This window comes from Ixodes scapularis, unplaced genomic scaffold (assembly GCF_016920785.2).
Source record: "Ixodes scapularis isolate PalLabHiFi unplaced genomic scaffold, ASM1692078v2 PGA_scaffold7__128_contigs__length_106722199, whole genome shotgun sequence".
NCBI lineage: Eukaryota > Metazoa > Arthropoda > Arachnida > Ixodida > Ixodidae > Ixodes > Ixodes scapularis.
Window position 1 is genome coordinate 21,957,458 of NW_024609882.1, and position 17,121 is coordinate 21,974,578.

At 45.4% G+C, this 17,121-nt stretch overlaps 1 protein-coding gene across 1 annotated transcript; it reads right to left on the reverse strand.

Moving 5' to 3' along the window:
• Nucleotides 1-201: 201 nt before the first annotated feature.
• On the reverse strand, nt 202-5,219 carry LOC120850623 (vesicular glutamate transporter 1-like). The gene is made up of 7 exons (XM_042286506.1): nt 5,181-5,219; nt 4,395-4,510; nt 3,431-3,545; nt 2,469-2,556; nt 924-1,001; nt 687-820; nt 202-216 (listed from the first exon to the last, which is right to left on the reverse strand). The coding sequence occupies exons 1-7, from the start codon at nt 5,217-5,219 to the stop codon at nt 202-204; spliced, it is 585 nt and encodes a 194-aa protein (XP_042142440.1).
• Nucleotides 5,220-17,121: the final 11,902 nt, after the last annotated feature.

Consider the following 17,121-nt stretch of genomic DNA (forward strand, 5'->3'; position numbering starts at 1 on the left):
CACCAAATGGTCCCCGATGGTAACAACTCGAAAAGTGGAGCGATTCCTTTTAACAGTCATCTTTGTAAAGAAGTTTGAAATGGTTCTGTATAGTACTTATTAATATACACGATCGCATTCTATAACGCATACTGCACTATATAAAACTGCACGAATGGTTGTCGTGAAATGACTGGTATGTCGCGTAGACGAGGAATGTCTCTAAGGCTGACTAATCTGTGAAATTCGCAGCATTACTTAGTATAAGCCATGTTAGCAAAGGTTACTTGTTAGATCAGTGCTTATTTCAGAGAGTATGTGAACGGGCTCTGATTACAGTGATTACCCCTGCAATGCTACTTAGGGGAAATCGTGTTTGAGATAAAACAATAGACCTTCTTCGAGAATAATAGTGCCCTCCTCACGCGGCGGCGAAAGCTCGAACTTTTGTTGGCGTTCGGGTAGAGCAACTGAACGCCAATCTCACATCGAGCTTTCGCCGCTTGGTGTCATCTTTGTTGTTTGAAAAAAAAAAAGGGGGGGGGGTGGAGCGGGTGGTAAGGCGATGGCATACTACATAAAAATTTAACCGTTAACCAACTAGCCCAACGAATAATTTTGGTCCATTCTAGCCCTTCTGATGGTTTCGCTATTTTCCTGCATTCTAGAAGCTCCTCGATATTCCTATCAGATTTCTGAGTGCCAACCCTTCTTTTGACGAAGACCCTACTGTTGCCGTCAGTAATGTGGCTTTTCTCTTCTTCAGTGATCGACTTGTGGTGGTAGGGTCCATCGAAGAACAGCAGCCGCCAGAGGACAAACCAGGCGATGCCCAAGACCACTGCATCACAACACAAACAGTTCCTCAACCTGTCTTTTTTTATTATTATTACAGCGGAAGTATATACTTTCTACGTCAATGCCACTTAGGCTTTAATGCTTACCGTTTGCGAACATGACCGGAGACGTGACGAACTCGAGGTTAACCGCCTCGAACATGCAGCGCCCTCCGACCAAGGTGGCTTTGCGAAAACGCAGTGAAAGACAAAAGTGAAGACAAGCATTATGGTAATGAATTTGATGTTCAACTGTATGGCTACTTTAATTCACACGCACGCACGCACAAACACAAACACACACAGACACACACGCGCGCACGTGCATGCACGCAGAGGGGAATAGTTTTAATTGTTCAGTTACTGAAGACAGAACTAAACACATGGGTTGCTCATTTTATATGTGCCCTATACTTTTTGTTACCGCTTGCTTACATCTCTGGGGACTACATTAACCAAGGCAGGTTGCTAACATAATTAGAACACCTTCGACCACTGTTTTTCTTCTGGTGAATGCAGACATTGCCTCTGATGAATATACGCTGCCTCTAATGAATACACACATTGCCTCTGATCCATGCCTCTGATGAATAGACATATTGTCTCTGATGAATACATACATTGCCTGCAATGAATACGTACATCGCCTCTGATGAATACATGCCCAGGCCAAGGTAATGAGTGCTCTAAGTGCGAGAAAATTATCTGAACAAACGATGTTAATGCATTTAAAAAAAAATAAAAGCCGTTTACAACTCCCTGTAACGCCGAACTAGAGCGCAGCTCTCGAGGAGGAGGATGGTAGGGTACTGATGGGAGGGTATACCCCTCCTCCCTGCACCTCACCTCGTCGTCCTGCCAGTCCTGCCTGCTACTCCTCCTCTCCTCTTCCCTCCCCCTCCTCTTCCTTCACCCCCCAGTGGCCCCCGTGAGGTCACGTGCCCCCATGACGTCACGGCGGTCACTTGTCCTCACGGTCACGCCGACGGCGACGCCGACGCCGCTCAAGCCGGAAACGGGCGCCTAAGAGTTGCGCTCTAAAAGATGAAGTGAAGCGATTGAAGCCAGAGTGGTCACTAAAAACAATTGGGGTGTGTGTTCGTCTATACAGTCTAGAACTTAGTCTGCCTCAACGGGCGACTTGTCCCCCACCTGTAGATGATAAATTTAGTCAGTGCAGGAAAACCGCTAGCCTGGTGTTTTTAACGTGCACCACGCAGTATGGATACACGACCGCACGCCGGGACGATGTTCATCCAGATCGAAACGGGCAGGGGTGAGGATTGAACCCAGGATTCGGCAGCACGAGCTTTCGGTCCATGTACGTCTTCTACATACACTATATTATAGAAGTTAACAACTGTTTCTCAAAAACAAATTCAGTTTTTTTTTTTTTTTCAGACAAACTTTACAACGTACAGTCTTCAATTAATAAAATATTTTTAATCATAACTTCAACGCCTGTTTCTTATTTTTACATGTCTTGTGTATTATCTCTATTCGCAGTTTAATGTCTCTTAAATGGAAATTGTGAAATGTCTCGGATTATATTTATAAATTTTCTCGAGTCAACAAATATACATCTTAGGTCCGAAATCGACTTCAATAGGTCGGCACCCCTAACGAGCGAGTGTCTTGAACAAATGCACCTACTGCAGATGACAATGGCGAGCACAGTGGTCCTCTCGCATACTGGAATCCAGTCGGCGAGGACTCCGTACAGCGAGGTCGTTATGAAGCCCTGGAACAGTGGGCGACGCGAGGTACAAAATCCAATTGGCAAGTTTTTATCTATGCTCACCTCTATAGTTACTTTCACAGTTCATAAGACTATACACCAAGACAAAAGATAAAAAAATATATATTACTTGCACGTGACGTCGCCGTACCATACTGGTGGTCACTCTTACTCGCTCTTACCAAGAAAACTAATTCGGCGGTCCAAAATGTATGCTGCAAATGTGCATGCTCAGGAGCAAGGTCACCATTTAAAAAAGATTGTTCTAACGCTTTTGATATTTGCGCCCAGATATTAACTTTCATTCCCGGAAAACCCGGTAAAAGTTTCATCACCGAGAACAACCTACTAAGATAAAAAATTGAAGTTTTCCCCCTTTCTCTCATATAGTCCCTTCCATTATCTGGTGTCAAGCGATGGCTGCCGGTGGTGCAGCTCGACCCCAGCAAGACAGCCTCGATCCACGATCCAGCCTACTACTGCTATTACCACTACTACAATAGAGATCAATGGGCGTGGTTATCAGACGATCTAAACACGCCAGGAGCAAGATGGCAGCGCCCAGCGTTACTTGCCGACGTTTGTTGCAAACGTATATAAATATTTTCCAGCGCTTATCGCCAAGTTAAAAACCGCCGAGTTACTGTGCTGTAAACGCTTGCGCGTCACGGTACAGATCTATACTATGCATGCTCAAAACGCGTTCCACGTCCCAGTAAACAAAGATGGCAGCGCTCAGAAGGCGATTAGTGGAATGGTCTATAAGAGCTCTAGTAACGTTGATAAAAGCCAACAGGGCCACAGGATCGTTCCAGTCTACAACATGGTTCCAATCCTTTAGCGTTTCCCGATGCAAGCGAGTGTATGCTGATCTTACCTCTGCGACGCCATTCAGGAACTGTATGCTCGCCAGGCCGTGGATCCCGAAATGTATGGTCAGCGGCGCCACCTCGAGAAGCCCTGATAGGGCCAAGATACTCAATCCAAAAACCCTGCAGACACAACGAGTGCGGAATCAAGCGATGCTTCATCAGCCGTAAATTCAAGTTCTGAAACAGCATGGGTCCTTCCAGTGGCTGCACGGTTCTTGCACTTTTCAGCACAGCGCAGATTTTTCTGTGGGTTAAACCAGCGCCAGCTTTGACTTCTGCGGAGCCTTCCTCTCGGCCTCTGCAGAATTATACTAAAGGACTTGCCACTGACCCCGGTAGCACCGATGCGTTCTACATATCTGACTGATATGACAAAGCCCCATAGTCACGCTACTGTATTGGACTGCATGTTGTCTGGACTGCGTTTCGCGTTATGTGACATAAGTCCTTTACAAAGAGAGCACCAATGTCCAATAACTTGTTCATGTTAACATATTTTAAGATCTACCACCAATGAAAGCAATTATGAGATTACGGCCAAATTCACTATATAGATATGTTGATCGTGCTGACAAGGGCGGGGGGGCTTATAATTTGTTGAGCCCAAACAACCATCTAGCAGAAATTGGCGTCGCGTGACTTGATGTAGCATGACGTCGTCACGTCAATTTCTCCGACTAAATCTAGCGGGGAAATTGACGTCACGTAGCATCACTTTTCCCTCTAGATGTAGAGGTGAACTTGACGTCACATTACGTGGTCACTTGACGTCAATTTTTCCGCTGCAGGGAACTTCGTGTCGCGTGACTTGAGATCACATGCGTGGTCACCGTGACGTCATTTTCCCTGCTATATTTAGTGGGGAAGTTATCGTGGAAGTTTTTGGTGAGGGTTCTTCGTGACGGCTTTTTCGTGGAATTCGGCGAATAAAACGCATTCTGTATTAAAGCTTAACACTGCGGTTCTTACTTGTTTGCACCGTAGCTGACGGTTGTCAGCGAGCCGGGCATCAGTGAAAGAATGAGACCGACCAGGTGGGAAAAGACGAAAGGTTGCTTCCTCTGGTAACCGTAATAGTCCTGCCACTGAAAAAAACAATTGTTGGAATTATACCTAACAATAACTCCATATTGCAAATATAAAAACAGGTATAATTGAAAACGAGCGTGTTGGTTAATAGATACAAAACTTGAAAGTATAAAACAGAGAGGACGAGGGCGGGAACAGGACATCTTTCATTTAGCAACAACATGGAATGGCACAACGATAAAACCGCCCCTCAAGGGTCTCAATGTTCTCCAGAGAACGTTGAGCGGGAGAATGTTGAGACCCTTGGGGGGCGGTTTTATCGTTGTACCATTCAATGTTGTTGCTAAATGAAAGATGTCCTGTTCCCGTCCTCGTCCTCTCTGTTTTATACTTTCAAGTTTTGTAAAAACAGGTGCAATGGCTCCTCTGTCCCACGGGGAAAGAGATGTTTTGTGAGTTGAGCCTAGAACTTGGACTCAAGTTTGTTCCGGACCGACTGCAGTATCACTTTTTTTTTTCTTTAGTGCCGTTGTTTTGCGTTACAGGGAAGTGAGCTTGAACACTAGACAAACACAAAAGGGGGGAACAAACATACCCTCTGGCAAGGTACGTTGCTGGGCTAGTTGGTTCATCTTAGTTAAACACATAAAATAGCGCAAAAAATACAAGGACACAAAGTAAACAGGACAAGCGCTCTCTTTGTGCTTGTCTAGTGTTCGAGCTTACCTCCCCGTAATGACATGTACAAACAATCCTGTTATTCATTACGCTGTTTGCGAAATGTTCAATATTGTTTTGCGCTGCACTAGAGCCTCTTTCCATAAAAAAATAAAGTTTGCTAGCATTTCAGATAAAAAGCTTGCCTGAACAATCTTTTAGCACCAAAGTTTTATAGGAGTGCCGTTGTTTTTGTTGTTGCTTTTTTTATTTTTTTTTCTGGGGTGAAAATAAAACAAAAAGGTAACATTTGGAAAAAGCAAACCTCCAAAAAAAAAATAACCTTCGTCCTACTAATTTTTTTTAATCTGTTTCGTATTGAGTGTGCTGGGAATGGCCTCAATATTGACCCAGGGGCCAGCAAAATTGTCACGAATACATAACTGTACGTATGGAAATGCTGAATGAGTAAGTCAAAGAATATCTGTAAAAAATTCATCTTTATTTTCTTAAATAAGACGTCGAAAAGACTATGGGCGGAAGACACGAATTCGGAGGATCGTGTCCATCTGACCGCACTGACCTTGAGTTAACCTCAAGTAACACCTTGCATTTAAAAACTTTTAAGTTCCATACTTGCGTGTATGTCTGAAACGTGGTTTACCTTACTTTAAAAAAAAAAAATAACGATATTTTGTTTTCAGAACTTCTGGACATCTAAACTCTCTGTTTTACGGACGGGTTCTGAGGAGCCATTTTTTAATACATAAACAACAACCAATGGAAAACGTGGGAAACCGCCAGCATTAGTAGTTTTCCTAAAAGAGCTATTCCTAAATGCCTAACGTCCACTCTTAGATGTCTTATACATCGCGATATTTATTCTAGATTAGTCATATTTTCTTCCACCAAGCAAAGCACATAAATAGCAGAAGCTCATGGGAATAACTCGAAATCGAAATTCTCCAGGGCAGCCTGACAACAGCAGCTGACATATCACTTCAATATTTGAAGCCCTTAGAGCAGCATCGCAATATTACTCCTGGAGACTTAGCTTCTTCAAGTTCTCTGGATACCCTCAATCAAGTTGAACAGTGACTTTGTGTTCAGTCCAGACATGATCCAAGTCGGGTCCAACATGTGGAGATATTAGAGTCGTTGCATTTAAAATGTGTGCAATCCTACTTTTACACATTTGGTTACACTGTCACCAGCTCCAATCACCTGGCATTGCAAAACTGGAACTGCCTTAGAAGCAAACACTTGACGTTTTCTGCCACGATCCATACGACATTCACAAAACTTTAAATCGACTTTTCCCCCCTTTTCAATAGACTTTGAACCATAGCCTTGATCGTCCTTTTCTGTCAGCATAATAAACATATCCCCATACACTTAACTTTCTCTTTCCTCAGTCAAATCGAAATCTGAGTTGGCGTCAAAGTCACCGCTCTCTACTGATTCTTGCCTTTCAGGAAGCTGCTGCGCAGTTCAGAGGTCCTCAAGAAGGAGATTAAGGGGGTGTCGTCGAGATAAATGAAACCTAAAGGATATAGATGAACAGATGCACCGCAAGCACGAGGAAGACACTCCGCGCGACCATTCAGACGGAGAACCCAAAATCCCAACCTTGAAGCAGTACATTGTGAAGCTGATGGACTGCCAGAGGATCACTTGCATCCCGACGATGACCAGGGTCGTCATCAAAAAGCGCTTAGGCACTGCGACGCACGGGCATCTGGGCTGCATCTCTAGACGCTCGCGCGCGTGTGCCACACACCGCAAGACGCAGAATCGGACTGTTCTCCTTTACCGCTACGTAAAGACGTCCCTGGTGTACGATTAATTACATTCCACGGAGTTTCTATTTTGTTTAGGCCTTTTCTGGGGAAATACTTGTGCGCCAGAACGCATGGCTGGCGACAGTGCTTTGTTCGTCTTGGGGTGAACTTTATATGCGGTATGGCCTGGTGTCATTCCAGTTGCATACATTGGTCTCGCTGGGGTGGTTGACGCTGACTGACGAGGGACTGCGCGATACTTGGTTTCGCCTTGCGATCGACCGCAGCGGATGCAACGAGCTGTCGGAGCCAACCCAATGCCGCGTAGTGTCACGTGACCTTCTAAAGGAGGCGCAGTGACTCGCAAAAAGCGTTGTCTCGTGCCACATTCACCGAGCCTGGTTGGATGGGACGGCTCGTAGAGTGCGCTGCGGTCGGTCGTAAGGGGGAACGGAGTGTATGGTGTCTTTGCTGGAGGACTTGGTGGGTGCGTGCGTCGCAGAGGCGAGGTGCACAGGGTGGGTTCTCTTTCCTCTTCCTCCTTCCCCCTTCTTGTGGTGGGCAAACGGCGCGAAGGAACGGTGTCTGGCTGCACACGGTCTTGCTACGCGACGTTCTGAATAAATATCTGGGTCGGGCAGGGCCGTCTCGTAGATGTCTCCAATAGACCCTTCCCGAAATTCAGTGCCATCTGTCGCTATAATGGCAGTTTAACTTTTGCCGTACTAATGGCGGCAATGAACATTCTCTTCTATGCCCCAGTCTCAGGTTTACAATCATGTTGAACATGTAGTCTGCCATATTTTATCGGGCGCCGTCACTTTGGCAAGTCAACGGCAAAGAACAGTGTGTGCTTCACTGTACATTTCCTTCTCGATCTCTTTCAGTGACGCTAGAAACAAAGATGCAACCAGTCAGAAAGAAACGTCAACCCATGTACACGGCTTGATAAAGTTATACAAATCAAGGGGCTTTGGAGCACCATGATGCTACCAACAGATTGACCGGGCCCCAGCTGGAAATGAACGCTTACGGAGACCTTGCTTTCAATTCCTGCTTCGTATCGTACTAACGTCACGAAAGTATAAGCCTCGAATTATCTGCGAAGGAGCACCTTCAACTTCTTCCTTCATCAGTAAACAGAAGGCCGCCATTAGTACGGCAAATATGCCATTTTTCATGGATGGATGGATGGATGTTAATGGCTATTCCCTTTGTAACGGGCGGTAGCTTGCGCCACCTAGCCTAAGTCTAAAAAGACAAAAACGTGATTCCTCCCGCCCTTTTAAGACCAATTTTTCTCCCCCTAACTATCACCAGGCAGTGTGGGATATCACTAGGACGACCTTCGGGGGATCGGGCAAAAAAACTAAAAAACATCACCCCCCTGCCTCTTCCCCCCGGCGAGGGAGTCGCCAATTTTCCTCTGGTCAAACCTTTTCGGCGTTACCCCAGCACCGGACCCACTGGGAGACAGGGTTGAGACTTTGGGCCGGGGCCACGCGGGAGGGAGTCCCAATTTTCCTCTGTCCCGCCTGTTCCCAGCTGTGCTAGTTAGTTGTCCATCATTTAATTTTCCCTAGATAATTTCCACCAATCTTCTAATCGTCTCTTTGTCACTGTAATCTTTTTTTCTACCATCCCTCCATCGTCGCCAGTGAAACCCAGGGCCCCGGCCAAATCCGTTACCCCTTCAGGGAGGGCAGGACGAAGCCTCGTGCACTTCAAAACCAAGTGCTCCAGTGTCTCGCTATCATTATGGCAGGCGGCACATAATGTGTCGGTCTCCTGAAATTTAGCCCTATACGTCCTTGTCCTCAAAACTCCCGTTCTTGCCTCGAACAGCAAAGCACTTCCCAGTGAATTGTCAAATAGCTTTTCCTTTCTTATCTCCTGCTTTCGTGACCTGTACACTGCTAAAGCTGATTTCTCCTGCATTCTCCCCTCCCAAATTTTCCTCTCCGCCTCTTTCACCTTCTTTTTCACTGACGTAGTCTGTTCAGCCCCATCACCAGTGTGTAGATATTTAAATGTAAGCTTTCGGGTTCGGTTTGTCCATTTTGTGTTTAAACTTTTCATGTATAAATACTTGAATACCTTACGTGCCCACCGCGTATCCTCCATTTCAGTCAACCTTTGTTCAAATTTCAACTTACTAATTGCCTCCCTGCTCTCAAAAGACGACCATCCCATGTCCCCCTGTACTCCCTCATTTGGTGTTTTTCCATGTGCTCCCAGCGCCAATCTGCCTACGCTTCTTTGTCGAATTTCTAGCCCTGATTGAACCTCAGATTTCATGCACAGCACTGCATTGCCAAATGACAGTCCTGGCACCATCACTCCCTTCCATATACCTCTGACCACTTCATATCTGTTATAGTTCCATAGTGCCTTGAGCTTCATAATAGATGAATTTCTTTTCCCTTTTCTAATTGTATTCTCCTCGTGTTCCTCTAGATATTTCCTTCCTTCATTGAGCCAGACCCCTAGATATTTGTACTTTTCTACGTGTTCTATCACTGTGTCCTGTATCTCCAGGGGTCCCCCCTTCTCATCGTTGAAAACTATTATACCCGACTTGTCCCTACTGAATTTTAGTCCTAAACTGTCCCCTTCCCTGCTGCAAATCCTAATCAGTTCCTGTATTGTCTCACGGCTTTCTGATACGAGTACAATGTCATCTGCATACATTAACCCTGGCAATAGTTGATTTACCTTATGTCCTTCCTCCATGTAATTCAGGTCAAAACCTAGGTTGCACTGTTCTAATCTTTTTTCCATCTCACTGAGGTATATCATAAAGAGCAGGGGAGACAATGGGCAACCCTGTCTAAGTCCTCTTTTTATTGCTGCTGGTTTTGTAGTTTCGGCTTCCCATTTTATAATCACCCTATTCTCCGTATAAACCCGTTCTAGGAACCTAACCGTGGTTCCCCTAGGCCATACCCTTTTAGCTGTTCCCAAAGTTTTTCCTGATTCACATTGTCATATGCCCCTTTGATGTCCAAAAATGCTACCCATAATGGCCTTTGGCTTGTCATTGATATCTCTATGCACTGAGTGATTATGAACAAGTTATCATCTAATCGTCTATCCATCCTGAAACCGTTTTGGAGCTCCCCCAGAATCTGCTTTCTCTCTGCCCATTCTTCCATTCTTCTTTTTACGATTTGCATAGCTAGTCTGTATATTACTGAAGTTACTGTGATTGGTCGGTATGATTTGATACTGTCTTTGTTTCCAGATGATGATAGTGACCAAAGTGGCCAGACTGAATTTTGGAAAGGGTCCATCCAATTATCTCTTTTTTTTTTTTTTTTTTTTTTTTTTTTTTTACAGGTACAGTGTGAAAGTTTTGTAGCTATATAGCGAAAGCCAACCAGCTGCGATTTAGAAAGAAGGACACTCAAAATCACGCTTGTAAGACTCAATACCCGGCCCTTCTCTGCGACAACGGTGCTTGCCGCCCGGAACGAGTCACGCAAATGAGCAACAGCCATTGAAGTTTTTGTTCGTTTCACGAGGGAAACACGGCTGAACTCCTTGTAGATGATGAACCTCGGTGTTGGTAAACAGTGCCGTGCTTGCTGTGTTCATGAGTTGTAACCTATACTCCTTTTATTTTCTCCTTCCTTCCTTCTTTAAGCCTCCTTTAATCTCCCAACCCTATTCCCCTGAGCAGAGTAGCCAACTGGGACTATTACCCAGGTTAACCTCACCGCCTTCCTGTTCTATCCTTTCTTCCTTCCGGGGATCTGCAGCAATTTCTATAGTTTTAGGAAAAACCGCTTTGAGTTAATCCTTGACGGACATAACCTACGGGAAAGACGTGTTAGTTTTTTCTCTGAACGCAATGGCACTCGCGGAAATATATGTTTTTTTAAGAGAAAACGAGAGCATTTTTTTTTTAACTCGCAGCCAGAAGTCAGAACTGCAAATGCTCACAGAGTGCTTGTGCCCAATCCACGAGCCGCATTTGACTATGGTCACCTCGAGAGTTATTATAATGTACGCTAGAGATTCAGCTGGCACTATAGGAAGTATTCACTGGACGCCATATTTGTGGGTGCTGTTTAAAGCGCATGCTCAGAACGAGCTCGCATCAATAGGCTGCTAAGACCGGCACTCTCAATGGTGCGGAATGCACGTTGCAAAAAAACTGTGGAAGCTCGCCATCACCCCGCGCTCAGAATTCGCACACACAGATATGGCCGCCAGTGAATACTTAGTGTGTTGTTGCAAATTGAAACAGACCGCACCCAGTCAAAAATTGACTTCCGGTAATTCATTTCAACGGGGAAAAGTGGTTAAATTTTTTCTCCGCGCTTGATTATTAAAGCAAATATTACGAATAATTATAACGTAGGAAATAGTTTGAAACATTTCTCAATCAGGTACATTAAAATATTGGGCAGTTACAGTGTGTTTCTGTCAAATTCATGTCATTAAACAAAGTGCTAAAATAGCTTCATACAGGCATTTATGTGCACTATTGTTCACTGGTAGCGCGAACGCGGAGTCGGCGCTTGTCTGTATGGTGAGATTTACGTAGCAAGTGAACGAAGGACAGCTGGGAAAACCATGAGAGACGGCAAGAACTACGCAGTAACACTGGATCAGTAATTCCCTGTGGGTGCAGATGATCAAAATAAAGTGAAGAACAAGTTAATAAAGTTCGATTTTCAATAAGTAGGTATCGCTTTATTCTCTCCGCTCGTGCATATGTACGAATATGCTTGTTCTGCGTTCAAAAAATCACCCGCGCGCTCGAAATCTTTGAAAATAGAGCGAAGGCAGAAAACAGGTACCAAATAAAAGCTGTCCGGCATAGAAAATATTTTTAAGGAGACACCTTTCATATCCCGCGTACTTTATTCTTTACGTTTTGAATGTTTTCGGGTCATTTTCATATATGTGACAGGAGTGGCATATTAGCAATATGTAAGCATCACCGGAATGCTGGCGAACCTTGAACACACTCTACATTCCATTCGATCGTTATTTTGCTTGAATTCGTCGCCGCTCGGTGTTTACCCAAGTTTCTGTGAAACACAGGTTCGGGCCTATAAGATATAGTGAAGTTGAACATCATTTACTGATTAAGTAGAATGACGTAACTATAGCAATTACACAATGTTAACAATGTTTTACAATGTTAATAAAGGTGCATACTATTCGGTACGACGCAAATAACAAAGGTTACCCGTTTCATTTTCCGGCGAAGAGACAAAATGCACGCGCGTTTTTCCATAGGAATGCGCAAAAGCAACGCAAAAAGTAGACGGATTACGCTGCTTCAACTTGCATCCCTAAAGTCGCATTGAAACTAACGCCAGTTGGACCTCTGGCGTATATTGTACTCTATGTTATCACCATGGGGGTAATATCCCTGACTACGTGAACAATATATGATCCCCGCCGAGTTTTGAGAAGGAGAGGCCGAAAGAAATATACTATGCACGTTTTCAACTCAAAAAGCGTAGTAAAAAAAAAAAATTAAAATCCCGATTATTGCCGAGCATTGCTAATTTCCCCTTTATGTAGAGAATTAAGATATATGTTGTAGGTGAATTTTAGATTAGATATATGTTATTTTATCAAGACGTACACGTTTAAAACAAAAAACAAAAAAACGTCGCTTTTTTTGTTTGTTTGTTTGACAATTAAATCTTTTAATAACTACTTTGCGCGGCGTATGGACAATGCTCAAAACATTGCGGCAAAGCAGCTCTTGGGTCAGTGGGCGTTAAGTGCGAGCATACTTGGGTAACACAAGTGCCAGTAAGCAGGTGTAAAGTGAGAAACATTCCAACTCAAAACTTTGCGGGCACGCAATGTCGGTCCATAATATTTAAAGGCGTGCATGGGGAGAAATGCATCCTTTGCACCGCACGTGGCTCTAGCCGGACCGTGACCCGTGAGTTTAGGTTGCGTATTTACAGTTTGACGCCCGCAGCCCCGCAGCTTTCAACACTTCAAAGCTTCAAAAGGAGTCGCAGAATAGGGGAACAAATTCACTACTAACAAGAGCTAATTGTTTATTGAAAGTTATTTCCCTCTCTCTGTTACATCATTAAAACTTTCCTTGTTGCATCAGTAAAATGTAATTTTACACGTTACACTTTGAAAAAAGAGACAGTTTATAGTCAAAAGTTATTAAAAAGTAAAAAAGCTGCAGTCACGCGCGTATACTACCAAGGTAAACATGCTTACCCTCGCAGCAGCAAGATTTTATCGGCACGAGCGTCTTTTATCTCTAAAAATTAAAACTGTGAAACACCTATTTTATTTCCCTGGCAAATATTTGAACTGTGCAATTATCGATGAGATTTTTTTTTTCATGGATTACTTTTGTATATAGATTGAACACGAGTCCCAGTCGAACGCTGACGCAACACTCGTGTCCAATCTGGTTCAATCTGTGCAATCTGTGCCTGTAATGCAATTAATTCAAAGGTGCAAGGGACGCATGCACTAGTGCACTCTGGCGGTGAAGTGGCGACCAGTCAAAATGCAGCCATGGTCTTTCCTCTGCGCGTCCCCAGCAGCCTTCTTTCCGGCTGCAGAAGTAACCTTCCTCGCGTCGCAAACGGGGGGAAAGTTCATGGACGCAGGCATTCTTGCAAGCAAGCAGAGAGCATCTGCGCCAGGCGGCGAAGAAACGCGGAGCCGAAACTAGTGCCCTCCACCGATTGGCCTGGAGACCGTAGCGCCCTTCTACGTCACAGCGCGTTTTCTTTTGCCTTCAGAAAAAGTTGGAAATATCCAACTTTCTTATGCGCTCACGGAAGGCGCACGAAATCAGCGCGACTTTCATTTTCCAAGAACCACTCGGAAGTTAGGACCACAAATGGTACTAGACAGGAACAAGGAGCGCTTCCATTTGGCATTGTCCGACATCCCCATATTTTGCCTTTATTTTGTCTTAACCCCCGTCTTCAAGATTTGCCGTCCGGACCCCTTCGTGTCGGCTTCTTGACGACTCGGCCCGCCGTAAGGTTGCCGACACCCGTTGTAGAGGAACAATATCGACGTCTGGGATACACAAAAGAGAGTCCCGGTGAGAGGGGAGTTCCTCCTATCCCTCTCGTGGTGGACCGAGAGCTGGCGGGATGACGTCAGGTGAGACAGGCATCGTCACTACCTGTCAAGGTTCCTAGACGGGCATTACAAACGAGGCTTTAGCGACATCCACCAGGTGCCCTTTGCTAATCGTTTAATTCGTTTTAAAATTTATTTTCGTGTCTCTTTCAACGAGAGATTGGTTTGTCTGGTGTGATACTAGACGAACTTTCGTTGTAGTATCCTTTTAAGGTTATGATGATAATGCAATTAAAGTGATACTTCAACGAGATTTGAAATATACCCGTCGTGTCCACAAATAGGCTGAATATGATCCACAATAGCCGTAAATGACAATAGCACGTTTGTATTTTGAGCCTGATGGCTGTAGTTTTTGTTATAAACGGCCCCTCTGGCAAACGCTCGGAGAGCAGCTAGCGGAGGGCACGTCACATCCGCCGCAATCATGACGTAGTTTGTCTCGGGACCTTACGTCCGGACGCGGCGGACGCCCTGCGAGCTATCCCAGCCAATCCCGCTATGTAGACGTTGCCCGTGATACGCTTTCCGCGCGTCGCTGTGCCCCCTCTCCAAAGTCACGTGACGTTCACACGGCCTTGGATAGGCCCCGATGGCTCGTAGGATCCGCTGAAAGCAGCCGAAGCACACCAGCGATTAGGCCACCCCAAGTAACCCCAAAGCTGTCAATGTACGAAATTTGAGTGACGCGTTAATCTTCTGTAATCTTCTAGAGGGACAATAGCGACTTCTGCGACACACAAAATAGATTCTCGGGACGTGGGGAGTTCCTCCTTTAGTTCTTCTCTCGTCGTGGCCGGAGGCGAGACAGTTACCGTCACTACCTGTCAAGTCCCCTAGGCGGGCATTACAAACGATATATATATTTTTTTTTTTTTTGCGACATCCACCAGGTGTTCTTTGCTAATCGTTTACTTCGTTTTAAAGGGGTAGTGAAACGAAATATTAGCGCCGATCTTGTTGCATAAATATGGGCTAGGGACAGGCACCACCTCGGAAATATAAATATTGCGCTGTAAAAAAAAGGGAAACTAATTTTAAACATAATTAAACGATTTCAAATTCTCATCTGGTGGATGGGGGGAAGTTCTCGTGACATCACTTGTGCCAAAATAGCAGCGCCGTTCTGCGGCGATACGGCGTGCCGGCAGAATTCGCCTAGGCCTGAACGCGTTTGCAAAGCCTTGGCGGAGAAAGCCAAAGCGTAGTTGGCCACAGTGAGCTCGTTCTCGTTGCGGCTCTTTGCACGACACGGCCCGAGCATGCTTCTGGCACGGCCGGTATTAGTAGAGTAACTGTATATACAGTTACTCTAGGTATTAGTTGCTGCGAGTCGCGAGCTGCAAGCCGACGTTAAAAAGGATATGTTTGAACTACGAGGGTGTCAGCAAGAGCCACGCAAATGCCAAATACCTGTTCACACTCGGAGCGGACACGCGCGTTTGATCGAAGTGCTGGATTCGCTCTGTTAGACCGCGTTTCGGTAAGCGCTTCTGGACCGATCTTTTACGATTGCAACTCGATACTGACATGACACTCGGCAAAGAAAGGTTAGACCGACATCGCGTAGCTCCCACAAACTGCTATAGCTCGACACTGACGTAGCGTCGAGTCAGAATAAAAATGGCATACTAATAACAGAGTGTACATACCGAGTTGCCAAGTTAATCCGTATGGCGTTTATTTGAGCTCTATATCACACAAAACAAGGAGATAGAATCAATGAGAGTCCCTTTTCGACGACAGCGTTCGTCACCGCTGTCTCGGAAAACAAGGAGATCGAGATGACAAGGGGAAAATATTGACCTCTGAAATTTAGTTCAGGAATCAAACTACTCATCCGGTAAGGGTCCACAAGGGTCGAGCGGGCATATTCCATTCAGCAGGCCAGCCGGTCATGGACAGACGGTCTTGGCCAAGGACCGCCGGAGCAACGGTGCGCCGAGTCGATGTTGCTGCTAGGCCTACTATATTCTGCCGAGCTCGCTCGGTCGGCAGAATCGTGGCTGTTGTAGCTCTTCTCGTGTGTTTGTGGATCCTGCGTTCTTGATCGTCGTGGTCTGTTTTAAGTACTCCTTCCTTTTTTCTTGCTGGTTGAAGTCGGGACGCACGAGAAGAGCACGAAGAAAAATAAATGTCCGTTGGTGGCCGATACCAAGTAACTGAGCGACGCTGTCGGCCTTGTTGATTTGATCGTAAAAAGTGCGTAAGACAGCTTCGGAGCTGTCGTAGGATTCTGTCGTAACCTGCGCAAAGGTTACGACAATTTCGTTTCGAGAGCACGGGTTTTCTCTCAAATTTGTCGTGCGCACTTTTTTCGTCGTGAATTCGCTTTGAGAATCCGGCCTCAGAGCTGGTTTTGTCAGTGCTGCCGTGGTTGCCGACTTGCCGTGGTCCCGTGGTGCAGCGTGCGTGCAGCCCTTGCACATCTCAAACGGCCACGTTGTCACAGGTCGTAAATCGTCGACGCGCCACCAAGTGGCAACGCTCGTAACCACAACATTCACGCCGTAGCCTTTCCCGACTGGCACAAGTGACGTCACGAATGCGCCCAATATCCCAAGACGCATCGCGCTCTCCGATGGCCGATTTTTGAGTGCGCGCCCAATCGGGCCCATCAGGGTGAAAAATATAGCCATCCGTTCAAAATACAAACGCGCGATTATGATTTATGAATATCATTGATCATATTGAACCTATTTCTGACCATAATAGGTGTATTTCAAGTTTCGCTTCAGTATCCCTTTAATATTCCTTTTCGTGTCTTTTTCAACTAGAGATTGAAGTGTATGATGTGCCCGCGCTATAGGCTCCTTGCACATGACGTCATTTCCGATACCCTCCAGAGAAGAGGGGGAGAAGGAGCTCCCTTCTTATCAGGACCCTCCTTTGTGCCTTCCGGATTTGCACAGGCGTCGCTATTCTCCTCCCAGAAGATTATAGAAGATTAACCCGTCACTCAAAATTCTTACAAAAGCAGCTTCCCTCTCCTCCTTTTACTTGGTGTGCAAATGTGTGCGATGTGACGTCAATGCAAGGAGCCTATACACCTTTCCAAAAAACACTCGACCCCAGGGGCAACAAACCGTTTTCGAGCCCAGTCACTGAGTTTAAGGCTAGACTTTCAC